At 46.6% G+C, this 26,975-nt stretch overlaps 1 protein-coding gene across 3 annotated transcripts in view; it reads left to right on the top strand.

Annotated features, from left to right (window-relative positions):
* gphnb (gephyrin b) overlaps positions 1 to 26,975 on the top strand; it is a 94,604-nt gene that overhangs the window by 29,716 nt on the left and 37,913 nt on the right. Inside the window, exons 4-11 of one of the 3 annotated variants that reach the window (XM_067241227.1) lie at positions 115 to 207; positions 2,295 to 2,389; positions 2,627 to 2,693; positions 5,463 to 5,735; positions 6,392 to 6,526; positions 11,491 to 11,503; positions 12,247 to 12,271; positions 13,620 to 13,656. In XM_067241227.1, coding sequence (XP_067097328.1) covers positions 115 to 207; positions 2,295 to 2,389; positions 2,627 to 2,693; positions 5,463 to 5,735; positions 6,392 to 6,526; positions 11,491 to 11,503; positions 12,247 to 12,271; positions 13,620 to 13,656 — 738 coding nt within the window. Of the gene's footprint in view, positions 1 to 114; positions 250 to 2,294; positions 2,390 to 2,626; positions 2,694 to 5,462; positions 5,736 to 6,391; positions 6,527 to 11,490; positions 11,504 to 12,246; positions 12,272 to 13,619; positions 13,657 to 26,975 lie in introns of all 3 variants that reach the window. The other 2 variants (XM_067241228.1, XM_067241226.1) reach the window with 2 other exon arrangements.

Here is a 26,975-nt window from a genome sequence, read left to right as displayed (position 1 = left end):
CTATCGCTAGTTGGTTTTTGAGCCTCAACAATATGCTCAACACATTCTGCCACCATCCAGCCTGATGTTTATTGGTGTTGTTGAAGAACTGTATATTTGTGTGTGTTTGTGCAGGAGACTCTTGTGGACTGGTGCGATGAGAAAGAACTGAATCTCATCCTCACCACTGGGGGGACTGGCTTTGCTCCCCGTGATGTCACACCCGAGGTAAGAAACAATGTGTGTGTGTGTGTGGTAGAGGAGGGATTGGTGGTTGGGAGAAGAGGAGGTGGCTGGTAGATGGTGTGGGGTTGGCTGTCTTCTCTTGTAAATAATGGGCTGAGTGCACTGGTCAAGTGGGCATGCAGTCATATACACCCCAAATGTATGATAACCCTAGCTCACACACAAATACAGACACACAGTTTTACAATATAGTACTACTGGCAAGGTCTGTCACCACATCAACATCGAGACATCCATCTCAACTGGTCCAGTAGATGGAAACTCACACACCGTGTCGGCTGTGGGTGTGTGTGTTCAGAAGGGGTGTCTGGGTGTCTTTTTGGCTTGTTTGTGTGTGTGTGAAAATAGGTGTTACAGCGTGCGTCAGGATGTGTGTGTTATTGTGTCTTGTATAGGGATGAAGGCTTTAACCACATCTCCTCCTTCTTTGATGCTGAACCCAAACTCAGAAGATATCAAGAGCAGGGCCGGAGTGGGGCTGTCAGGCCAAATAGTGTCCTACCTGACGTCACAATGCCGTTCCGATGCAAGGATGTGTCTGTCGCTATGCCGACCTTAAATTCCTGAGATATCTACGCGTGATAGCAGGAAACTGTCATGGTTGCTATACTGGTTACTAGGTACGAAGTTTTGTATTTAGGCTTATTTAAACCAGTTTATTCTACTCTACGATTTAAAGTTTTCACTCCTTCGATAGCTAGTGCTAGCTAGCTAGTTGTTTTCGTCAAAAAAATAGATTTTTTCAAAATCAAATTTAACAGACCGGGCCACTTTCCAGCCCGGGAGTTTCAGGACCAAGACCGGCCCTTGTTTTTGTATACCAAACAGGGCCGGATGCAGCCTGCTTTGACTGTGGGTGCAGTGAACTTTTATGGGGGGTATCATGATTACAGAAAGGGATTGTATTATTTTTTATATTGATACCATTTTTGAGACTGCTTAACGATCCGAGTGTTAATCAGGCCAGACGTTGTAAACATTAGGAGCTTTGCCCCAACCTAGGACGTATGGGTTTGATGTGATGCAAGATAGGGATTTCTACACGTAATGCGAGCGCGCACAGCGCGCAAGCGAAACATTTTGTCCATTATTTGAGCGCAAAATACTTTTTTGAGCTTTATGTAAAATAAACAGACGTTTTTCAATTGGTAAAACCCTGTCTAGCGATGCCATCACTCCGGCCCTGCTCCCATCCATCCCCCATGACGCGTATCGTTATGGTAGGGCCGCCCGTCCCAGCTATCGGTAGCCGATCTGAGAAAACTTTTAGGAAAAGACGCGCTATGGACCCAACCAACTCTATTTGGGAGGGGAGGACTCCGGCCCAAAAGTGAAGCGGCCCACCGGCCCAAAAGTGAAGCGGCCCACCGGGAACTCTCCCGATTCTCCCGATTACTCACCCCGGCCCTGATCAAGAGATTCAGTCTCTCTCTCCATCTCTCTCTCTCTCTATTCGTCATACTTATCTTTCTTTATGCCTTCTCCCTCTTCCCTTTTCTTTATTTTCCTTCTTTCTCCTCTCCTCTTCTTTCCCTTTCTTGCCTTACGTCTCTTGGCCCCCTCTTTCCTCCCACCCTCTGAGTACCCCCTTCGCCTCTCTCTTTGTCGTCTTCTCTCTCTCCTGAGTCTTAGCCCACGATGCTCATCAGTGGTTCCTCTCTTTGAAGTATTCTCTGTCTCTTCTCTCTCTCTAATGGCGTGTTTGAAGTGTCACTCAACTCAAGGGCACAGAACACACATCTGGAGAAACAATGTCTTTCTGCTCGATTTGTGGAGAACCTGCTGCCTCATAAACACACTCACGCACACATGTAAAACACACACGAGGATCAGACCCAAACAAGAACATGTACAACTCGCATGGAATTCTGTCAAACCTCTTGTACACTGATACAAGCATTTCATACGCAAACAAAAAAAACACACACACACACACATGCACTATGCTCTTAGCAATGTCAGTTTAACAGGTCGCTAACAACCGTGAGTGAAGTCTTAGAGCCTTCCACTTGTTCAACAGGAGGGAAACTGTGTTGCCTCCTTCCTCTTTCCCCCCCCCCTCCCCCCAGGCCACTAAGGAGGTGATAGAGCGTGAGGCTCCGGGGATGTCCCTGGCTATGTTGATGGGCTCCCTCAACGTCACACCACTGGGAATGCTCTCCAGGTGAGACACACACACACATTCCATAGAGACAACACACTTGCAGGTCTTGATAAGTGTAGTGCTCTGACTCCTAATGTATGTCTGTGTATGTATGTGTTTGCGCGTGCGTGTGTGTGTGCACGAGTGTCTGCGCTTGTGTGTCTGCACTTGTGTGTGTGGGTGTGTGTTTGTATGTGTGTGCGGGTGTGTGTGTGTGTGTGCGCGTGTGTGTGCACACGCATGCATGTGTGTGTGCAGACCTGTCTGCGGCATCCGAGGGAAGACGCTGATCATCAACCTGCCAGGCAGCAAGAAGGGTTCCCAGGTGAGACATGTCGACACCCAGATCAGTGTCTGTCGGTCGATGGACCAGGGCTGCCCTGAGAGCAGCAGCTCTCATATCCCCAGAACCCAGCATCATGGTTGCATGGAAGCAGGGATTAGACAAACTTGTTCTTTCTTAATAGACTTGATTGTTTCGGTTTGATCCTGGGTAAAAGCGTCCACAAAGTATCCTTTTCTGAAATCACAAAATATTGAAACTTCTCAAATAAAGATATAGGAAAAAGCTGACAATTCAGCACATCACCTTAGAATTAGTCAGGCTAGCATTATTCACGAAATGGTGAGCAAAACAAAATCTTGTTAAAAGTGGTTCTGAAGTCGCTGTTTAGCTAAGGTGGCGTCAGTGTGTGTGTGTGAGTGTGTCCCACTCATAGCTCTCAGTCTCCTGTCTACTCTCTAGAGCAGCTGACCCCACATCAGTCTCTGTCTACTCTCTAGAGCAGCTGACCTCACATCAGTCTCTGTCTACTCTCTAGAGCAGCTGACCCCACATCAGTCTCTGTCTAGTTATCGGGCTGCTACTCCTCATCGGCTTTAGTTATTTATTTTCATAAATGATGGCAGATAGCCCCATCTGCTGCCATATTAGTGTCTCCCTCAACGTCGCCCAGTCAAAGTTAACTGCGTGAACTTCCCATCACTGACTTTTATTGCGATGATCCCGCATCATAAAGACAGCGAGGAGGGCGTCGGACAGAGACCATTGTTGCTGGTGTGTTTGTATGTGTGTGTGTGTGTGCGTGCACTAGCCCATCTTTTCTCTGGTTTACTGGTGTGTGTGTTGGCTGAGGTCTCACTGACTATCTTCACCTTTGTATAGGACTTCCATCTCTCTCCCTCTCACTTTTTCATCTTAACCTTTTTATAGTCTCACCGTGCTCTTGCACTCACCGACTCTCTACCTCTTCCTCGATTTCTCTCTCTCACTCTCGGCCCCTTCTCAATCTTCAACTTTCTACCTCTCACCCCCTCTCTCCTGCTGCCGATACCCTACAGCGGTGTAGCTCCCCTGTCTGTATCAGGCGTTGGCAGCCTTTCTAGGGATTCTTCTGAGCAGCTTGTGTGACGGAGCTCCCCTCTAGGACAAACCGAGGAAAATAAACTCCTGACGCATCAAAATCTGTCGGCACGAGACGAAGTACCAGAGAATATCTCTAGGCTCCTGTCTCCATCCTCTCTCTCTTCTTCTCTCTCCCCCCCCCCCCACATGCACGCACACACATATTCTCTATCTCTCTTGTCCTGTCTCACGCACACGCACAAAATCCAGAAACTCAGCAGATTTTTTTAGGAGAGCAGAGAGAAGCATGGGACGAGGAGTAGGGCTTTAAACAGTGTGATGCCCCAGATTTTCATTCCAGTGTTGCTGAGGGCTGCACGCATCCCAGCAGTGCTGCCAGGCATCCGCCGTGCAGCTCGATTGATCCTTTTAATCTGCTTTATCTTGCCAGATTGAGGGCCCCCCGCCCCACTCCAGCCTTGTCATTGTGCAGAATGGGGTGGGTGGGGGGGGGGGGTGGCTGCATACAACATTTATTATTTCAAAACTAAAAAATACACAGGAAGATAAATAATTTCACAGATGAGCTCTTGTCTCTGGAGTGAGTAGAACAGAGTATTTAGCTACTTCAGAATGCCTTCTAGTGTGGCCACGCCTGCAGCACAGCAGAGGAGGGAGGGAGGCTGGGAGGAAGGGAGAGAGGAAGGAAGGAGGGGAGGACAGAAAAGAATACTTTACTTATCACTTAGACTGTCCAGCTGTGTTCAGTGGGAGGCGATGTGCTATGCTGTAGGACAAGCCAGGATCTCAGTTTTTTTTATTTATTCGAAACATACATCATGAAGCTTATTAACGCTCTCAAGTAGACCTGATATAGGGCCTCCCTGTATAGGGAGCTTGTAACAACAACACAAACAACTGTATCTTTACAGTAGATACAAAATACCTGACTCCTATGTCAATGTCTCCATTTCTGCCCTAACCTAAACTCCATCCAAACTACAATATTTAAATCTTAGGCAAAGCTCACGGTACTAATACAGGATAGAGTGCTGCATCTGTTTCATATTCTTCATTAAAAACAATACAGACCACATATGGATGCTCTCACCCCTCTTCTCCTGTCTCAACCCTCTTCCTCTTCCTGTCTCACCTCACTTCCTCTTTCTGTCTCACCTCCCTCTTCCTGTCTCACCTCCCTCTTTCCCTTCCGGTCTCGCCCCTCTTCCTCTTACTGTCTCACTTCCCTATTCCTCTTTCTGTCTGACCCCTCTTCCTCTTCCTGTCTCACCTCGCTTCCTCCTCCTGTGTCACCTCCCTATTCCTCCTCCTGTCTAACCTGCCTCTTCCTCCTCCTGTCTCACCTCCCTATTCCTCTTCCTGTCTGACCCCTCTTCCTCTTCCTGTCTCACCTCGCTTCCTCCTCCTGTGTCACCTCCCTATTCCTCTTCCTGTCTGACCCCTCTTCCTCTTCCTGTCTCACCTCGCTTCCTCTTCCTGTCTCACCTCCCTCTTCCTCTTCCTGTCTCACCTCCCTATTCCTCTTTCTGTCTCCACCCTCTTCCTCCTCCTGTCTAACCTCCCTCTTCCTCCTCCTGTCTCACCTCCCTATTCCTCTTCCTGTCTGACCCCTCTTCCTCTTCCTGTCTCACCCCTCTCTTCCTCTTCCTGACTCACCTCGCTTCCACTTCCTGTCTCACCTCTCTCTTCCTCTACCTGTCTCACCTCGCTTCTTCTTCCTGTCTGCAGGAGTGTTTCCAGTTCATCCTGCCTGCTCTGCCTCACGCCATCGACCTGCTGCGCGATGCTGTGGTGAAGGTGAAGGAGGCGGCCGATGAGCTGGAGGACCTCCCCTCGCCCCCACCGCCGCTGTCGCCGCCGCCCAACAGCTCCCCGCGCCGCCAGACGGAGGACAAGGGCGTGCAGTGCGAGGACGAGGACGAGGAGAAGAAGGACAGTGGCGTGGCCTCCACGGAGGACAGCTCCTCCTCCCACATCACCGCCGCCTCCATCGCTGCCAAGGTGAGCTGGTGTGTGTTTGTGTGTGCCAGGAGAGCAAAGGAGGGAGGAAGGAGGGGATTGTGGGGGTAAGGGTGAGGGTGGAGATGAAGAGAGTGAGGAAGGGTGGAGGGGAGAGTGAAGAGGAGGACAGAGAGGTTAGATTGTCTGACAGGAACAAAGGGCCGGCAGAATAGCTTTTGTTGCTGTTGAGTTGCCGTGACAGTTACCATGTGACCACATGTAGTTTTTTCTTGGTGTTTATTCACATAAACTAGGTAGACAGTGCGTTTCAGATGACCGGTGAAGGTTGGTGTGAGTGTTTCATGTCTCATCTGTAACACATCTCCATCCCCTCGGCCCACCCCAGGCCTCATCTCAGGCCCTGTTGTCACGGTAACAGGTTTGTGGTCCGTTCGTGGTACCACCTACTTGTTTGAGACCACCCAGTCATAGGCATTCATCGGTAAGACTCACCCTCCGTCGTCCAATCATCATCCCTCAAACCCAAGCATTCATCCTTCATCCATGTCTGCTCCCTGTTCTGTGTGATTTGAGAGCTCAGCTTCATCCTAACTTTCAGCCCAAAGAACGAGTGAACACCCCCTCCTTTCTCTCTATCTCTCTCTCTCTCTCACTCATGTTCTCTCTCTTTGTGTGTGTGTATGTGTGTGCCTCAGATCCCAGATGCCATAATCTCTCGAGGCGTGCAGGCGCTGCCCAGGGACACGGCCTCCCTGAGCACCACGCCCTCCGAGTCGCCCCGGGCCCAGGCCACCTCGCGCCTCTCCACTGCCTCCTGCCCCACGCCCAAAGTAAGAGCCCTCTGCACAAACACAAGTTACAAACACAAAACCAAGACTGCACGTTCACAAACACACACACAGACACTGCACATTCAGTATAAATGCAGGTATACAGACTGTGTAGATGCACACACACACACACAGGTATACACACTGTGTAGATTTACACACACACACACACACACAGGTATACACATTGTGTGGATTTACACACATACACACACACACACACACACAGGTATACACACTGTGTGGATTTACACACACATACAGGTATACACACTCTGTGGATTTACACACACACACACACACACACACACAGGTATACACACTGTATGGATTTACACACACACACACACAGGTATACACACTGTGTAGATTTACACACACACAGGTATACACGCTCTGTGGATTTACACACACACACACAGGTATACACACTGTATGGATTTACACACACACACACACACACACACAGGTATACACACTGTGTAGATTTACACACACACACAGGTATACGCACTGTGGAGATTTACATACACACACATACACATCCACAGGTATACACACTGTGGAGATTTACACACACAGGTATACACACTGTGTAGATTCACACACACACAACCAAACCCCCTCACACACCCCTGGGACTGGCTTCTCCGCAATGTCTATACCATCCATGCTCTGCCAAAATGTGTGTGTGCGTGTGTGTGTTTGTACATGTCTGTTAATATGTACATGGGTGTGTATGTGGTGAAAGTTTCCTTCTCTATGAGTTTGACCTGTGCAAACATAATCTCCTTACAGACATCCTGTAACAGGTTAATATGTTCCTTCAAAATGTAACATACATCATGTAACATATTCCCATGTTCCTTCACATGTAACATACATCCCAGGGCTGGACTGGGACAAAAAATCGGCCTTGGCATTTTTGGCCCAGGCAGCCCACGCCCACCGTGACTGGTCAGACACATTCCCTGCAGACAGTCCTTAAAATATGCGTGCATTCTATAATATGAGTTGCCTAGTAGTTTTGGATCCTTCCAGAAGGGTCTCAAGACTTATCTGTTGATCTTACACTTAAATGATTAATTAATTCTTAGAGTTATGATTTGTATATTTATGGTATTAAAAAGTATATACATATTGATATTTTATATTGTATTGTTACTATTACAATTTTGCTTAATATTGGCTTAGCAACTTTTAAAACAGTTTACTGTTCATTTAAATTATTGTAAGATTAATATTTTGTCACTTTTGACAAAAGTGTCTGCTAAATACAATACAGAAACACACACAGCCTCCCTCCCTTCCTCAGTCCCTGTTAATTTGCCCACTCCTTACCACGTCGTCAACTAGGCTACTCAATTCAATTCAATTTAGCTTTATTAGCATGACAGTCATTACAACCTTTCTTCCATCTTTTCCTCACTCACTCCCATGGCCCTATCATGGTCACTCTCCTCCTCGGCTTCTTCCCTGACCCTGTCAGTATATTGTTTCTGCCTCTCTGAGACAGCCACCTCTCCTCCTTCCTCTACAGGTGCTGATGTTGAAGCAGCTTAAGCCCCCCCCCCCCCAAACATGTTCGAATTATTTGCACATTTTGTGGCATTCGCCTGAAGATTTTTAATATTTTTCTCCCTTAACTTATCTGCGCCCCCTTGCGCTTTGGTGGTTGTTTCTCCATTTTAGCGATGCTAAACTTTCACGATGCTAAACCAGCATACGCATTAGCCAACAGCTCGTGTCTCAGGGCGGCGATATTATGAATCAGGGGAAGGGGGTTCCTGGATTTGATTGTGTCAGGCCAGTGCCAATAAAGAAAATTAACCAATGGGCCGCTGTCAGTTCTTTATGGGCCGGCCCGACCCCCCCCCCCAAAAAAAGCCTATAAATTATATCGGCGATTCGGCCCAAAAATGCGTCGGCCCACCGGGCAGATGGCCAGCCCTGATACATCCTTTAACTGGTTAACATGTTCCTTCACATGTAACATACATCATGTCACATGTTCCTTCACATGTAACATATATCTTTTAACAGGTTACATGTTCCAGTCTCTCCTGGTCTTTACGTACGCTTTCTGTATTCCCTTTCATCTCTCTGTCTCTCTCGCTTTCAATCTATGTATATGTATCCTCTGTACTTTTTTCTTTCAAATGTTGGACTGCCACTCACTCACTTTCTCTCATTAGCTATATCTCTCTCTCTCTTTCTCTTTCTCTCTCCCTCAATCTCTCTCTCCCTCTCCTTCTCTCTTTCTCTCCCTCTCCACCGACTTTCTCTTTCTCTCTCTTCTCCCTCCCACTCTCTCTCCCTCTCCTTCTTTCCTTCTCACCTCATCTGTCACTGTGGTCTCCATGTGTCTCCAGGACACGGGGCAGGTGTCATGGGAATAGAACAAGGGGTTGCCTTGGAAACAGGCCATGGGATGGAAAAGGGTTCTCTGGTCACGTGACCTGCAAGGTTCTAGCCAGTGTAGGTGGCCTGCCTGAGTCTCTCTGTTAGACTCAAACACTTTGAAACACTTAGGGGCCACTAATGGACATAGTTCCCCCAAATCTTCTATTTAACATCCGACACAATAACTTTCACAGAATTCTTTCTTTCGGGTCTTCTGTCGTTATTATCATAGTTCTGGGTGGACAAGGTCAACGGCTTCACTGTGTCAGCCGAGATCTGTAGTGATCTCCTGGTGTTCTAGCCCCCATCCTTTCCTGGGTGATCTGGTCAGTGGTAGACAGCCCACCTGCAGCTGCTGTGCTGCCAGCTCCAGTCCTAGCCGGGTCTCTCCACCTCTCCACAATAGGGCCTTCTGTTAATGACCCACTTTCAGTTGCAGCTCCGCTGTCAGGAGCTCTCCTCACATCCCAACGACATGGGTCAGCATTTGTGTGTGTGTGGTGAATGTGAGTGTAAGTCGGGGTGCACGCATGTGTGCCAATGCTGCACTGGAGAGAGTACAACTCTTAGTTGTGTGTATTTTGGTATAGCTCGTACTAGCGTGGCCAGCGTCCCCTGAAAGCGCATGGCTTAGAACCGACTATGTACATACGGACGTTTCTGGAACTAAGGCATTGTTACGTTGTTCAATTATGCATTTCAGTGACACCTCTGGTTGCGTCGGCTTGGTGGGTGGTCTCTGCAGGGTGTTTCTCCCCAGGCCCTGGTAGTTGTTTTAGTGGATTGGTGTGGAGGACTTTTTAATCCTGTCAAATCTGGAGAGAATGCATGCAGCTAGCCCTGACACCCTGTCTCCAATAAAACGCACACAAGGAAACGCCCCCACACACACAGTATACAGACACACACCACACCACACACAACCAGACACTGAAGCTTACATGAAATCCTCCAATTGTGTTCGTGTTCCTCATATTACATGTTCTTGCAGGTATCAGAACAGTCATTTGATGCACTGATGAAAATTCTGTCTTTTTGTTTGACACACACACAAATATTGCCAAACATCCCAATATTTGTTTTGTACTGATGTGTGAAGTATTTCTGTATTTATGCACAAGGTGTGATTTCGACACTATGGTGAGCATAGTGTGCGCACATGTCTGTTGAAGCAAACACACACATACACACAGAGGCATGCACAAAAACATACTCAAACTAGGATTCTAGTGTAGTTGTACCTTTCACGCTTGTGAGCATGTAGTTCAGTTATATAATGGTGGGTTTGGATTAATGAAGCATATAAAGGGAAGTTGGGGTGGGTTTGAACTCAATGAGGTGTGTCTGTGTCTGTATGCTATGGTTCTGTGTCTCTATCTCAGATAACAGACATATAGCTATTTGTCTTTGTTATACAAAACAAATGATTTTGAAACTCACCTCTAAACCTAAGCTCTGTTGGAAAATGCCACACACAATCATGGTTACAATTTGGACTGGAAATGACTTCCTCGTCCTCTGGAATATGTACAGGGATTCATTCTGGAAGGACTTTCAAAATACACCTGTCATCTGTTTGACCTCTCTCTGTCTTGTCACACTGTTGGAGGAATTCGGTCCATTTCTGAAGCCACGCACGTACAAACACATACATACAGACAACACAACATGCACTTTGGACATACAATATAAAATGTATCCGACTGCATACCATGACTGATAAATCCCTGGCTGTGTAGTATCAGTAGGGCCTGGCTCAGTATAGAAGCAGCCAGCCATAATATGAGCTAGATTGATCCCATAACCCTTGTACATCTGCCACAGTAGATGTAGCTTTGTACAGTGGATATATGACTCTCCAGTAGTACGTGTAGACATATGAAGGGTTCAGGGTGACTGGTCTCCCCAGTCCATCTTTGTCTGCTGTGTGTGTGTGTGGTGATTGTATAAAGCAGGATGTCCAGTGGGGCGACAGCTGTAATGTCCTTTGGGCTCGGGGGCTGTGTTGGTTAAGGCTGCCAAGCAAGGCCTCATTCAGGATTTGTGTATGTGTGTTTTGGACGGGCCTCAGAGGACCTGTCCCTGCTCTGCTCTGCTACAACCTCCTCTGGCACACTCTGAGACTGTCACCAGAGACGGGGAGTGATGCGGGGGACAAGGACAAAGTGTGTAAGTAAGCAGTGGTAAAATAAAGATGGGCTATGTGGCAGCCTCACATAGTTGAAAGAGTTGCATCAAAACTAAAACATGTGGCAATGCTATAACCTAAACTATATTATGATAATTAAATATATTATGACTTAAACTTCCCCATTGTTTTCCTGTTCTTTTGATATTGTTAAGCATTTACTCATATTGCATTTCATTAATGCATAAATCAAGGTTAAAAACCAGCCACATTAACAATGGAAGCTGTTTTTTGTGGTTTTGGGATACAGCCTTAGTTCTACTGATGGATTTATTCATGCTTAAGCCAATTCTGTGTTTCAAACTTTGTGACAACATTTAGGAGAAGACCTTTTCCTGTTTTGGCTTGGTTGTGCTCCTATACACAAAGCGAGATCCATAAGAAAGGTTTATCCAACTCTGTTATTTCCTGTAGTTTTGGAATGAGAAAGAAAACTCATATAGGTGAGATGGTCAGGTGTCCCAATATTTAGGTGTCCCAATATTTAGTGTAAATATATTTAGTGTAAATATTGGGACACCTGACCATCTTACCAACTATATGAGTCAGGTGGCTGAGTAGTGAGGGAATCGGGCTAGTAATCCAAAGGTTTACTATCCAGTTCGATTCCCGGTCATGCCAACTGACGTTGTGTCCTTGGGCAAGGCACTTCACCCTACTTGCCTCGGGGGAATGTCCCTGTACTTACTGTAAGTCGCTCTGGATAAAAGCGTCTGCTAAATGACTAAATGTAAATGTAAATATGTACACTAACTAGGCTACTGTGTGGGATTGCTAACCAGAACGAAGGGGAGCCCAGACAAGTATGCTAGCGCTTGCTGTCGTTATCACCCTGGCCTATACCTGTGGCTTTTTGTTCTGCACTTTTAGCAGTTTTAACTAGCTATTTATCTCTCAGAAGCTAACTAGCCTAACTGAACCAGACTTGTACAGTAGGTAAACACGTGCAGGTTTGTCACGTAACTTCAGCAACGTCTGTGACCGTGGCTAGCAAGCTAGCTATCATTAGCAGCACTTTCTGCCACAAAAACATAAATATTTTGTAAACCGTGCTGCGGAACCTTCCATGAAGTAATAAAACATTTTCAGGAACGAGACGCACATTTTGACATCTTTCATTTATACGTAGTGCAAACACTGAGAGATGAGTTAAGGTGTGAAATAATAAGAATAAATATAGCTACAAGCAGCAATGGCGGATTCCTCCAAACACTGCAAACCATTGAAAAAAGTATATTCTTCACAAATTGTCACTGTATAAGAAAAATCCATGCTGCAGACTCACCAATGGGATACCAAATCTGAAATGCAATACCATCAAGATCCACAAGGGCCTTTGCTTCAAGTCAAGGAATGAGTGGGGGCTTGGTCAGCCCACAATCTCCTGAAATGTTGTGTGTGCGTCTCGCCAAGCTCGCGCATGTGTCAAGGGAAAGGCTGAGTGTGTGAGAATGTGGAGCACGTGTGGTGAGGAGCAGAGGGAGAGAGGATTTGAGGAAAAAGCCCTAGCAATTAGCCAAGCATGCATATTTCAAATATTCACAATAAATCTACTTTTCATCTTACATTCAACTTTTGAATCAGAGTATCACTTTTTGACCGGCGGATGTGTAAAGCATTATTTTAGCATTATCGATAAATTAGATTTGCTTTATATCAATCATTTGTGGAAATATGAAGTTGCCTTTGCACATGGTAACATGTTGTAGTGTCGTCCTCGTGACATACCAAGTTTGGTGTTGATATCTCAAAGATTTGCTGAGATATGACCCAACTTCCTGTTTGGTTGCTTTGCTGCCAATTTTGGCTGTACCGGACAAACGGTTTTAAAAATCATTAATTTGAGTGAGGGTTGCTCTGACGATGATACATGCCAATTCTGGGGAAGATTGGACAAAAATTGTAGGAGGAGTAGCGAAAAAGCTTGTTTCCTAAATCTTTATTGTACAGATAAATCCAATATGGCATCCGTTATAGGTTCAGGAAGGTTTGTCTCGTGTCTCCTGCATGAACCAGCTCCACTTGATTCAGGGTGGAGGACTCAGTATAGTATTTACTTGATACTTTATTTCACACGGTACAATACATGATTGTAATACTTGAATTTTGCATAGTGGTTCTTCTCGCTGCTGCTCCCTGCCGCACCCAACGGAGACACCGTCTCGACATCCGAGCAGAGAGCAGTGAGGCATTCCCCAAACAACATGCCAGACGAGACAAATGTATGAGACTGCTGCGTGTATGTGGTGCCCCTGTTGTGCTAGAATTCAACTGAGATCGTCGTGTTAGCCATAACACAACATCCCAACTGAGGCACGGCCTCGACATACCAACTTCGACGGTGACTATGTCACCTGTCACTCCACATGCTGCTGCTCCTATGAATTATACCTATGATAAGCCCAAATATAATATAATAAACCTCCTAATATACAATATAGTATACTAACCTCTAATACACATTACCTATACTAACCTAATACCTATAATAACCTAGTCAAGTGGGGTACATTTAGTGGGATACAGTTTGAACAGTGCTGTGACTTGCAATCGCCCGCCGAACTCGAGTCCAACGAGCCACGACTCACTACCCCTTCATTTGCGTCGAACCCCAACACAATGTGCAACTCCAGTTCCAGGGAACTGGAGTTGCACCCCGTCCTTACACAAAACGACAACCGTTCCAATGCCCGCAGAGCACAGCCCAGAACGCAATCGGATAGCAACCCTCATCCACGAACAAGATTGTGCAGTGCCGGAACCGATTTAGCCACGGCCACAGACGGGAACTACGACCGACCGTGAGAATGATGCGCATGCGAAATTAAGACGCCCGAGCAACAACAAATGAAACGCACCGAGCCGGTGCAAGGACGAAAAGTTGATCACAAAATCGTCCGGCAGGTGCAGCACAAATGCAACCTGCACCCGTCTAGCTGACCCGCACAGGACTCGGACAGAATGTCGAAATGCGCGCCTGCCACTACGCCGTAGCCAGAAGAGCATAGAAGACATCCGCGATCGCCATTTAATCCCGACAGGTGCCACTGCGACTGTTGAAGGGCATCACCTGACGCGTCGGCGAGACAGCCTACCCGAGCCATGCAGCGTAGTTATGGGTCGTTCGCGAATAAGCCGTCTCTAAGAGCCGGCTCTTGTAGGTGAACGTCGGGAGCTAACTTGCATATCTGAATAGCCGACTCTATTTTTAATAGATTAATATAGCCTATACAAATTTAATGATTATGAAATAATGAATTTTAATTGTATTTAAAATTATTGACTAATTCAAAGAACAACAAAAAAATACTTGTAGGCCTAAAGGCACACACGACCATCCTCACATTCTGTTCCTGTCAATCATACACGCGGTGTCAACCAATTATACTGCATGAGGGAGGGCCGAGCCAACTCACACACACTCAGTTAGACGAGTAGTCGAAACTCAGAGGAGAGCCATAACAAATCAATGCATTTTTAAAGACATTGTGGTTAAGGTAGAGTATGATTTCATTTAATAATTTAAATTGTTTTCACACCTATCATAGTCAAATTCATAGTTAAAACATGTATTTTTTAAAGAGCCATTCGGGAGCCAAAAGAGTCGGCTCTTTTCAGTGAGCTGAGCCAAAGGCTCACGAAAAAGAGCTGGAATGCCCATCACTAATGCAGCGCCCACGCATGCCCGGTGATTGACTGATATCGATCGATATTGCCGAAATAGACAGGTTCAGGCGGATCAGGCTAAATGCCAGGACCCTGTAACGGCGAACAGGTTTTAAATCAATCATTCTCCCCAGATATTTACATTTTACATTTACATTTATTCATTTAGCAGACGCTTTTATCCAAAGCGACTTCCAAGAGAGAGCTTTACAAAGTGCATAGGTCACTGATCATAACAACAAGATAGCCAAAAAACATCGCGAGTAGCCAAAACATGAAGCACACATTGTGAACAACCAAAGTAAGTGCCAAAGGGAAGAACCATAAGAGCATGTAGTTAAACAAGTTACAATTAAACAACATGAACCGCTATAAGTGCAAGTGTACCTGTGGAAAAAAAGCAAGCAACAGTAATAAAAACAATATATCACAGCGAGAACAAAAATTTAAAACAGTTACCACTAACCACAAGAGCAACAAGTCTCTAAGCAAGAGTCATTGTGATCCTTGAGGAAACTGACATCGGGTCAAGCGAACCATTCCTAAGTACCGTTGTACTCCCGGAACAAGTGCGTCTTGAGCCTTTTCTTGAAGGTGGAGAGACAGTCAGTGTCTCTGATGGAGGTGGGGAGTTGATTCCACCACTGGGGGGCCAGACAGGAGAAGAGCTTGTGTTGGGACCGGGCGGTCTTGAGCGGTGGGACCACCAGGCGGTTGTCTGAAGAAGACCGTAGGTGACGGGTGGGGGTGTAAGGCTGCAGGACAGACTTGATGTAGACGGGTGCAGTCCCGTTCACTGCTCGGAAGGTCAATACCAGGGTCTTGAATCTGATACGGGCCATGATAGGTAGCCAGTGGAGAGAGATGAGGAGCGGGGTAACATGGGAGCGTCTGGGTAGATTGTAGACCAGGCGGGCCGCTGCGTTCTGAATCCTCTGAAGAGGGCGGGTTGCACATGCTGGGAGACCAGCGAGCAGCGAGTTGCAATAGTCCAACTTGGAGAGGACAAGTGCTTGGACTAGCAGCTGGGTGGAGTGCTCAGACAAGTATCTCCTGATCTTCCGGATGTTGTAGAGGGTGAATCTACACGACCGGGAGACCGCAGCAATGTGGGCCGTGAGGGAGAGCTCGTCATCCATGGTAACCCCAAGGTTCCTGGCAGAGGATGAAGGGGTCACCGTCGCAGATCCCAGGGTGATTGAGAGATCGTGGGAGATGGAGGGTTTAGCCGGGATGATGAGAAGTTCTGTTTTGGCGAGGTTCAGCTGGAGGTGGTGCTCGGTCATCCAGGCGGAGATGTCTGTGAGGCAGGCCTCAATCCTAGCTGAGATCCCCGGATCGGTCGGGGGGAACTACAGGTACAGCTGCGTGTCGTCAGCGTAGCAGTGGTAGGAGAAGCCATGGGAGGTGATGATTGGTCCAAGTGAGGTGGTGTACAGAGAGAAGAGGAGGGGTCCAAGGACGGAGCCCTGTGGGACACCAGTGGAGAGCTGGCGAGGTCCTGACAGTTTGCCTCCCCAGGAAACCTGGTAGGATCTTCCCGACAGGTAGGATGAGATCCACTGGAGTGCAGTGCCAGTGATGCCCATCTCAGAAAGTCTGGCGAGCAGGATCTGGTGGTTAACCGTATCAAACGCTGCAGAAAGGTCCAGCAGAATGATGACATTGATGACGATGATGATATTTACTGGTAGCTCTGCCACCGAGACTACAGGAAACTCCTGACTAATTACGGCCCACAGATAGGCCTACCCCTGCAGGATTCCTGCCGGATTCCTTGCTAGACCTAGCGACACGTCGGGCTCCTGAGAGCACATTGCAGTTAGCACACACGAGTGACGCTGAGCAGACATTTTACCCAGCCATAAATCCCTCATTTACATTTACATTCATTCATGTAGGTGAAGTCAAGTTTCCCCACAGTCCTCCCTGACAAAAACGTCAGGGAGGACTGCTTTTTGTAGATACGAGTCTGCTGAAGATAGACAGAATCTCAGATTTCTTTAACCGAGCCTGTTTCCTTCGTCATTTGCCTGAGAAAGCGACTTCCGTTAGCCAGCTTCATTGAAAACCATTCAAACAGGTTGACAGCAGTGGGGTTTTTGGAACTGCAGCGAGCTACTTTAACCACGTGATCACGTGTCGGCGAGATCAAAGCGTGTCTATATATCTATAGGTGGACTATTTATCTATACTAAGGGTACATAAACTAGCAGTACTAAGTGGGATTAGAATTAAATTAAATATACAATAAAATAAAATATAAGTTGCTGTAAATTACAATATAAAAATACAAAAATACAAATATGACAAACAAATACAAATGTACAAGATACAATTTTGTAATGCAGTGCAAAAAGAAGTGTGTTTTAAGCAGGAAGTCATTAGAGTCAGTGTGGTCCCTTGGCCTTGTTGAAGAGGCCAACAGCGGAAGGGAAGAAACTGTTTTTGTGGCGTGAGGTATTGGACCTGATGGACCGCAGCCTTCTGCCGGAGGGGAGTGACTGAAACAGGGAGTGTCCAGGGTGGGAGGAGTCGGCCACAATCTTCCTCGCTCGCCTCAGGGTCCTCGAGGTGTGCAGGTCCTCGAGGGTAGGCAGATTGCAGCCAATCACCTTCTCAGCAGGTTAAGTTTGTTAATTCTATGTGACTGATAAGTAAGCTAATAAGCTACACTAGGTTTTAATTTAAATAAACGCATTATCAGACCGTGCATTAATAAGTGAAGTTTTCAGTTGTCGCGCATGCTCTCTTTCTCAAACACAAGTGCGTGTACCAAGGTTGTTGCCATGGAGACAAACCTAAACCGTCATTTATTGTTGTGGAGGGAGTTAGCAAAATTAAGATGATGCGAAAAGAATAAAATGGATGGGAAAAAGATGCCAGGAGGAACTGAAAAAGCCAGGTAAAAAACGAAAGATCTATCACTTCATAAATCTATGTTCCTGCAAGGGTGGGAAAAATATATTTTCTCAAAAGCCCCGAATCTTTCAGGTAAAAATGTTGGTTGTAATTTCCGGAAAATATAACAATATGAGTCAGTAATGTTCATATGACATAAAGCTAAAAAACTATTTTGCACTGAAATTATTGCAAATAATTTTGCTCACGCTCTTTGCACACTCGCATTAATGTGAAGTTTCGACTTCAAATCACATCAAAAACTAGGTTTGGGATAAGCCCCGAATGTTCAACGTATTGCTCGGGCCCCTTGGTGGGGATGGGCTGGTTTGGGCCATTACACTCCCATGCTGAAAATTGGTCTTGTTTTTGTTTTGTTAAAGCCATTCACATATAGGGATTCCCACATACCGTTTACCCATGCCACCCTGTCAAGACCTCTTGCCCCCTCTTTGCCAACCCATGTAAAATGTTCTAGGTCCGCCACTGGGGGGTATAGCCAGTGACGGTGAAATACACAAACAGTAGAGGACCCGTAGAAGACTAGCGTTTGACGAGCGATGCTCCACACCAGTTGCATAATGTGCGGAGGACCACCCATTTGAAAGAGACAGTGTGTGTGACAGCCCAGTAGAAAAGGAGAAACAACCGCACCAGAACACGCCAACTTACTGAGCCCAGCAACGCGCGGCTAACCACTCTAGATCCAACACGGACCAGTCCACACGTCGATGACCATATAGACATACAGGGCAGCGGAGGAATCGGAGGAATCCTGAATATATAAGATAACAATAATAGGGTGACCATACGTTCTTTTTCACAGACATGTCCTTTTTTTGGCTTTAGTTGTCTGTTATGATGTGCATCTGGTTTCATGCTGCAGTATGTGTGCGCGCATATTTGTATTTGTTTAACCTCTTTTTAAGTATCGCTATTTCGCACATCAATTGGTCGATTTAAAGAGGCTTGCACCAACTATTGGCCAAATTCCTGCCTGTCATTCTCTCCGCAAACACTGTTTTGTTTGGCATCAAACGGTTTCTTGACAGTAGCAGCAAATGACAGCTGAGTGGAAAAAATGTCCAAACTAAAGTGCAATTTTACATGAGAAAATAAAAATATATTCATACATGTATATATTTACAGTGTGTTATGCTAATAGAGTGCCTTTTTCACTGTATTAAAGTTTGCATTCATAGTAACACTGTTTTGCACCCTATTAATCCCCGCCCCCCCGCAAAAAACAAGCTTTCCTCTTTTGGAAAACCAGAATATGTGCCTTGCTAAGAGCAAGCACACCTAATACATATATATGTGAGATAACAATGGTGTGCGTTGGGGTGTTTTTCAGTGTATTTGTGTGTCTGTGTTTGTGTGTTCCTGTGTATGCCTCTGCTCCTGCTCCTTGTCAGCTTGCAGGACATGGAGGCTTGCAGTTTGCAGGGCTGGCCTTGTTTTATAGTGGGTGTCATAATTTCCAATGGGTTTATTCTCTTGTGGTAGAGATAGATATGGGCTTCCATATGCCTGCGTGTCTGTCTGTGTGTGTGTCTATGCTTGTGTATGTGTGTATCTGTGCATGTGTGTTTGTCTGTGCGCGCCTCCACTGCAAGGCAGCAGCACTGGTTGTGAGTGTGTGATAGTCCTTCACCAACTCAGGAAGGCTCGTAAAAGTGACTCCTCCTCCTCCTGCTGCTGGAGGTGTGGACGATTTATGAGATGCACTGAAACAAGGGGTGAGGAAAGAGAGGAAGGAGGGAGGGAGAGAAAGGGAGGGGAAAATAGAGAAAGGGAGAGAGAAAGGGAGAGAGAGAGAGAGAGAGAGAGAGGGGGGGGGGGGGATTTAGAGTGTGGGAGAGAAAAGCAGGGAGCAATGCGGAGGGAGGTGAGGCAGAGGGAAGTGAGGGAGAGGGAATGGAGATGAGAAAACAGGAGATGTGAAGATAGAGGGAGGAAAAGAGGAAGAGTTTGAGAGAGAGAGAGAGAGAGAGAGAGAGAGAGAGAGAGAGAGAGAGAGAGAGAGAGAGAGAGAGAGAGAGAGAGAAGGAAGGGGAGGTTTATCAGAATGGGGTGTTTAACTGCATGCAGGGCTTCAGTAGAGATGCTGCACTGTCCGTGCGTCTGTCTCCCATTCTGTGTCAGTGCAGTAGTTATCCTGACTGTGTCCCAGCTACAGGATGGATTCTGCTGCCCCTGCTCACTGTTGCTCCAATCAGGACTGAAAGGGAGAGACAGAGAGAGAAAGATACATTGAAGGAAGGATGGAGAGAGAGAGAAAAGGACAGGGGACAAACATCAGCTCCTGGACACTGTGCTAACATGCAGACACATGGGAGCTGTGCCTTCAAACACACACACACACACACACACACACGCATGCACAATCACATGCATGCACACTCACAGTTCCCATCCATGCATGCATGATTTAGCACAGCCCAGTACCGTATGTGCGAATGTACCCTCCTCCTCCTTTCTCTCCCTCTCTTTTTTCCTCTCTGTTGCTCAGTGCTGTCCCTCTCACTCTCTTGCGTTTGTGCACACTGTCTGTTGCGTTCCCTCTCTTTGTATCGCTCTCTTTCTCTCCCTCGCTTTCCGCCCGCTCTGTCGCTCACACATTCTCGTTCACCAAGTGTGTGTGTTTGTGTGTGCTCGTGTGCATGTGTTGGGAAGCTCATTCTGTTCAGACTCCAGACAGAGGATGGTAAGTAATGTCTTTCCTCCTGCATTCTAAGAATGTTCTTGACTACGTTGTATTGTAAATTGTAAACATATATTGTACATGTATGTTTACATTTGCAGTATCTATCTGTTGTGGTGAGTGTTTTTGTGTGTGTGTGGCTGTGTTTTGTGTGGCGTGTTTGTGTGGTGTGTGTAGACAGGGTGGTCATGTTTTGTATTTGTGGTGTGTGTGGTGCAGGGGTATGTATAGTGTATGTGTGAGTGTGAGTTTGTGTAGCACCTTATAGCACCTTAAGGCTAGCCTGAAGGAGTGAGGGGAGTGTGTGTGTGTGTGTGTGTGGGGGGGGGGGGGGGGGTTGACTGCGGGGTTGGGGGTGAGGAGGAGGAGGGTGACCGAGGCTCACGTGCTCTGTGGTGGTCATGCCTCTGCAGGGTGGGAGACAGAGGATTTTTTTTGAAGCAGGAAAGAGAATGGAAGACAGGCAGCTAATATGGCAGCCTCACCGGGATTCACAGTTCCTCCTGCTGTTGCTGCTTCCCCAGCCAGCCACACGGCTGGGGAACCAGATAGCTTCTTAGTCATCGAGCCAGCTAGCCAGCCAGTCCTTTACCCAACCACCCAGTCAGCCAGCCGGTCAGTTAGCCACCACTTTATAATTCAGTCAGTCAACCCACCAGCCAGCTAGTGTCACTTCAGAGGACCTCCGTATCTTTCAGTTGTGTGCCAGACTCCTGAGCTGGCAGGGTTGGTGTGTAGACCTTACTTTTCACACCCCAGGTTCCCAGGTTTCACCTCCGTGTAGCGGACTGTGCCAAGAAATGTTTCATGGTTATATGGTTATAAGTTGAGTGTGAATCTTGAAATGTTTACTCATAACTGCTTCTCAGACTCATATAGGGGTGCAGCAGCTAGAGAATGGTACTTATTGGACTGTGTGATTGCTCTCCGGTCTCCTGATTGGATAATGGGATGAAAGCAGCTTTGATCAGTGTAAAAGCTGCCCTTTGACCCTCCCCTCCATCTGTTTGGCTGTGGTTCCAAGTAGTCCATTTGGGTCAGATCACATGATATAAAAATGGCTCAGACATGGGCACAGTGTCCAGACTTGAATTTTACAAGTGTGTGTGTGTGTAGTTTTGTGTGTACGTGCACGTATTTGTGTCCTGTATGTACGTACGCTTTTGGAAACATGTGTTTTTTTGTGTGAGTTTGCCTGGGCACACATTTGTGTGCGAGTGTGTTTCTGCATGTGCTTCTGTGCCCCTCGCTGTGTCCGAGGCCAGAGTTGCGTGAGTTCTGCTCTGTATATATGTCTGGAGTTACTCATGCTCGCTGACTCGAGAGTTTGCCTTAGAGGGGTATCAGAGGACAGAAAACCCACTGAGCATGGAATAGAGAGATGGAGGGAAATGGTTGGACAACCGTCTGCAGGGCCTTCCACATCCAGAAAGAGAGAGAGAGAGAGGGAGTGAACGGGAGAGTGAGACAGAATTAGAAAGGGAGAGAGAGACAGAGGGACAGAAAAAAAGAGGGATATAGGTGGAGAGAGAGAGAGAAAGTAAGAAAATAAGACTGCAGCTCCAGAGAGTCACCCAGCGGCAGGACTCACAGTAGAGCGCGTCCCAGACACTCTAAGACAGCCGACACCAGCCCTCTATGGGGCGGCCGCAGCCCTGGGGGGGTCTGCAGCCAGCATGGTACGAGAAACTGACAGGCTTTGGTCATGTAACCGTCAGTTGACTGGAACAGACCCAGGTGTGGGATGCCAGGATTGGCATGAACCACCTGTGTGAGAGTACAACCTGATCACATGATCTGGATGGTAAGATGCTCTCTGGCCTGTTGGTTTGCAGACTGTGGGCTAGTGTACTGTGGTGAGGATTAAAAGTCTGTATCAGTCCACTTTGTTTGGTGTGTATACCCAAGACTCCGTTATTGAAGGCGCAGATGAATGTGAAGCTTGCTATCTACATATCAGCTACGAATGAGACATTCTGTAGGCTACGTATTTAAATGTTTTTAACAAACATAATTGTGGTTGTCAGCTACTGTATTTCAATTTACCTAGTGTATTTGCATAAAGGCTAAAACCTTCCTAAGGCACACACATGCACACACAATTACACACTCAGTCAGGCTGACTAGAATCTAAGAATTATATAACCACAATTATATAATCTGTGTCATGTTTTCCAGTGAGCCCCGTTCTCCCATTGTCTTCCCAGTCCCAGTTTAACCCTATGCCCTGCTCCTACTCATGGCACTGTTTTCTATGTGTGTGTGTGCCCCCTCTGGTTGTCTTGGTGCCTCTGGGACAGATGGACAGACAAGCAGACTCCCTACAGAGAGACAGCCTGCTCCTCCAGACTGCCAGGAGGCACTATCTGTCTGTCTCTGTGTTCCTGCGCTCAGCCTGGCTTCAGCTCTGTTAACTCTCTTTTCTTCTCCTCTGCTCCCTCCCCTCCCCTTCCTGTGGCACCCAGGCGCGACTCCCCTCCTGTTCATCCACCCTAAGCATTGCTGAGGTACTCCTGCATGCCTACAGACACATCCTGGCCCAGGCCATGCCGCTGTCATGGCGTCAGCTACCAGGGTTCTCACCCCCCCCTGTCTGGTCACCTCACTGCCTGGCATGCTTCCTCAGCCATCCCCAAACCCTCCTGTCTCTGCATCCTGCATGCTGCCCTGCTATCTCAACATAGAGTGCCGACAGTCCTCCTGATGACTACAAAACCCACAATCCTTTGTTTACATGTTTTCTTTTGTTTAAATAAGAAAAATGTACACTCTTATAGAAAATCTTTAGAATGTTTAAGATAGTTGAGTGTTGAATGCCCTGTGATGTTTTTATTTGACACATAGGCTACCTTGTCTGATCATTGATAACCCACATGCATCTAACACGCTGGTTACCCACAGTTTTTTGCTCCTAAACATTGCCCACCCCTGTGCCTGGGTCATGGGTAACAGGGGTACTTCTCATTGAGCGTCTTACCAGCATCTCTTCATAGAGGTATTCTACTGCTTGGTAACTGTCCTCTTTTGTACTGGGTAGCTTACACCGCCCCGGGCTCTAATGTCTTCATCCTGTCTAAGACAAAGACATGAGTCCCAGTAAGGGCATGTGGTCGAGCGCTGACAGGTTTCCGATAGGCTATTTGAATCCATTGATTAACTGTAATTGGTAGGGAATGAAGTTGGGGGTTGAGTCAGGGAGGAAATTACATACAGTACATCTTCAAGGTGGAAGATTGTAGCGGCATGAAACTCACCTCCCAAACCAAAGATGAGATATTTTATGAAGAGAGAAAAGAGTAACACTTTAATATTACAACACGCACTCAAAACTTTATATGTGCACACAATTAAGCATTTGTAAAGTATTTATTAAGTCAGTTCAAAATGTATAAAAGTGAAATATGTTATAAAACATTCCTAAACTATAAACATTATAAACATTTTATGGATGGACGGTTACCAATTACATTTTCATTTGTTAATTTAATAGGTATTTGAAAACTGATTTTTCGACTTCATACATTGTTTACTAAATGAAGTATTCTAATGGTTACAAACCAGTGGTAAATAAGTCATTTTGAATCCCAACTATTTACATACCATTAATAATGCAGAAATTACCGTATTTCGTCGATTAAACACCACAGCGTTTATTACACAATGTTCATTTTTGGTGCGGCGTTTATTCGAGGGCGGCGTTTGAGGGTGGAGTTTAATAAGTAAGGGAGATTTAGTGAATTGTAGCTGGCTGCAGTGCAGCCATAGACAAACAAACAATAGACAAGGAGGTCAAACACAAATCCTAGTGTAAAATTAAAGCTGCACGTTTAGTCGGGAGTACAAGTGTAGGCTACAAGTTGCTGGCATTGTGACAAATGAATCACACAGCCTGTCGTGTCATTTGTATTAGGGTTAGCAGCATGCCACAACGTTCTTACACTTACGGTTTCAAACAGAAAGCTGTGCAGACAGTGGCGGCTGGGAAACCCCCGCAGCTCCCGCAAGGCAGGGGGCCCCCACGCCCTAAGGGCCCCGCCCTGCATGGCAAAAAACAGACTAGGCCTAGCTATATAAAAAAATATATACATAAAAAAACAAGGAAAACACTTTGAAGGCGCTCATTGAGAGCCCCAAGTTTCAACTGCCAGGTAAAGGAATTCCGTAATATAGGCAACGTAACAGATCTTCATCCACTTCATTAAATGCCCTACCAGAGAAGGAAACACCTTGGATCACTGCTACTCTACAATCAGCAAAACATACCATGCGGTCCCCCGAGCAGCACTGGGTCACTCTGACCACGCCATGGTCCACCTGATTCCTGCATACAGGCAGAAGCTAAAGCGCTGTAAGCCTGCTGTGAGGACATCGAAACAGTGGACCAGTGAAGCTATGGACGATCTGCGGGCATGCTTGGACTGCAGTGACGGACATGTTCACGACTGCTACCAATAGTCTGGATGAGCTCACAGAGGCTGTGACATCATACATCAGCTTCTGTGAGGACTGCTGTATACCAACACGCACCAGGGTGAGCTACAACAACGACAAACCCTGGTTTACAGCTAAACTCAGAAGGTTGAGGTCAGCGAAAGAGGCTGCGTTTAGGAGTGGGGACAGAGACAGTTTCAAGAGTCGAAGAACAGGTTTAGCAAGGCGGTGAGGGAGGGTAAACGACTGTACTCAGAGACTAAAACACCAATTCTCTGCAAACGATGCTGCTTCTGTCTGGAGAGGGCTCAGGCAGATTACCAACTACAAGCCCAGAGCCCCCCACTCCACTAACGACTCCCGCCTGGCCAACAACCTGAATGAGTTCTACTGCAGATTTGAAAGACAATTGGACAGTCCTGAACTACCCCTTCCCACCCAGGAGGCCTCCCACCTCCCCCCTCTACAGTGACGACTCTCTCCATTCAGGAGGGTGAAGTTAACAGAGGCAGAATCCCCGCAAAGCAGCTGGGCCGGACTCCGTCTCTCCAGCCACCCTCAAGCACTGCGCTGACCAGCTGTCTCCGGTGTTTACCTACATCCAGTGCTTGAAATTGGCACCCGCCAAGCGCCAACGGCGTGTAGATTTTTGGGCTGGCGACTAAATTGTGTCCGATGCTCCGCCATTTGGCGAGTGAAATTGCGGAGTACAGCTCCCGACTACCGCGCCCGTCATGGTAAAAAAAATGTTTTTAAAGATTTAAAAAGACAAAAAAGGTCGAGGATGGTAGCATTTAAGAGAGAAAGCAATTCCCCATTGATCTGTCACATCAGAATTTTGATTTGGGTCACAAAAGTCTTGAAATTTGAGTGAGTGCGTCGCCAGATAGACGGCATAGTCTTACGAGGCAGCAGCCATGTCTCTTTCTTGGTCGCGTCAAGTTCATAATTTTACAGTTCGGTCAATTCTACAACAAAAGTTTTACACCAAAAAAGTCAAGCAGGGCATTTCAACAGATATGTGAATTCTGCTTTTAGCCAGCTAGTCCGATGCGAAGAACAAACCTCATGGACAAGGACAACCGATCTCACATTGAGCAAGAGGAGTAGTAAGCCCCTGGAACCCCCTGAATTAATACATTATTTCAATTTTAAGTAAATTGGTTGATTTTGTTTAATCCATTCTGAGAGTGATTTACAATGATATTAAAATCATAGGTTGTTTATGTCAAACAATTTCAGAGAACGTCTGAAATGCCAGGTTTAATTTTGGCCGGTAAAAAATATTATTGGCTGGTAATTTATTTCATCTACCAGCCATTTTGGTGGCACACCTTAAATAAGGTGCTGGCACACCTTAAATCAATCACAGACCCTCTACTCGACCCCCTGCAGTTTGTCTACAGAGCCAACGGGTCTGTGGACGATGCAGATAACATGGCCCTCCACTTCACCCTACAGCACCTGGACTCCCCAGCATCCTATGCCAGGATCCTGTTTGTGGACTTTAGCTCTGCCTTCAACACCATACCTTTTTACTGAAGCATTTAAGTAATTTTATCTCATAAGGGTTTTCCTACTTTTTTAAAGTTGTTTTCTCTCTTGAACAGAGATCTTTATTTTTGTTTGAATTATTTATCACTTGTATTATTGTTTTTATTGATTTTATGTAAAGCACCTTGAGCTACAATTCTTGTATGAAATGTGCTATATAAATAAAGTCTTACTTACTTACTTACATCATCCCCACCCTGCTTCAGGACAAGCTCTCCCAGCTGAACGTGCCTGATTCCACCTGCTGGTGGATCACAGACTTCCTGTCTGACAGGAAGCAGTGCGTTAAGCTGGGAACACAAGTCTCTGACTCCCGGTCCATCAGCACCGGATCTCCTCAGGGCTGCGTCCTTTCTCCTCTGCTCTTCTCCCTGTACACCAACAACTGCACCTCCAGTCATCCGTCCGTCAAACTCCTGAAGTTTGCGGACGACACCACCCTTATTGGGCTCATCTCTGGTGGTGACGAATCTGATTATAGGTGGGAGGCGGACAACCTGGTGACCTGGTGCAGCCAAAACAACTTAGAGCTCAATGCTCTTAAGACAGGGGAGATGGTTGTGGACTTCAGGAAGAAAACAGCCCCACTCACCCCCATCACC

The sequence above is a fragment of the Osmerus mordax genome, chromosome 8 (assembly GCF_038355195.1).
Source record: "Osmerus mordax isolate fOsmMor3 chromosome 8, fOsmMor3.pri, whole genome shotgun sequence".
NCBI lineage: Eukaryota > Metazoa > Chordata > Actinopteri > Osmeriformes > Osmeridae > Osmerus > Osmerus mordax.
The sequence above is the reverse complement of the archived record's forward strand: the minus strand, read 5'-3'. Positions and strand labels throughout refer to the sequence as shown.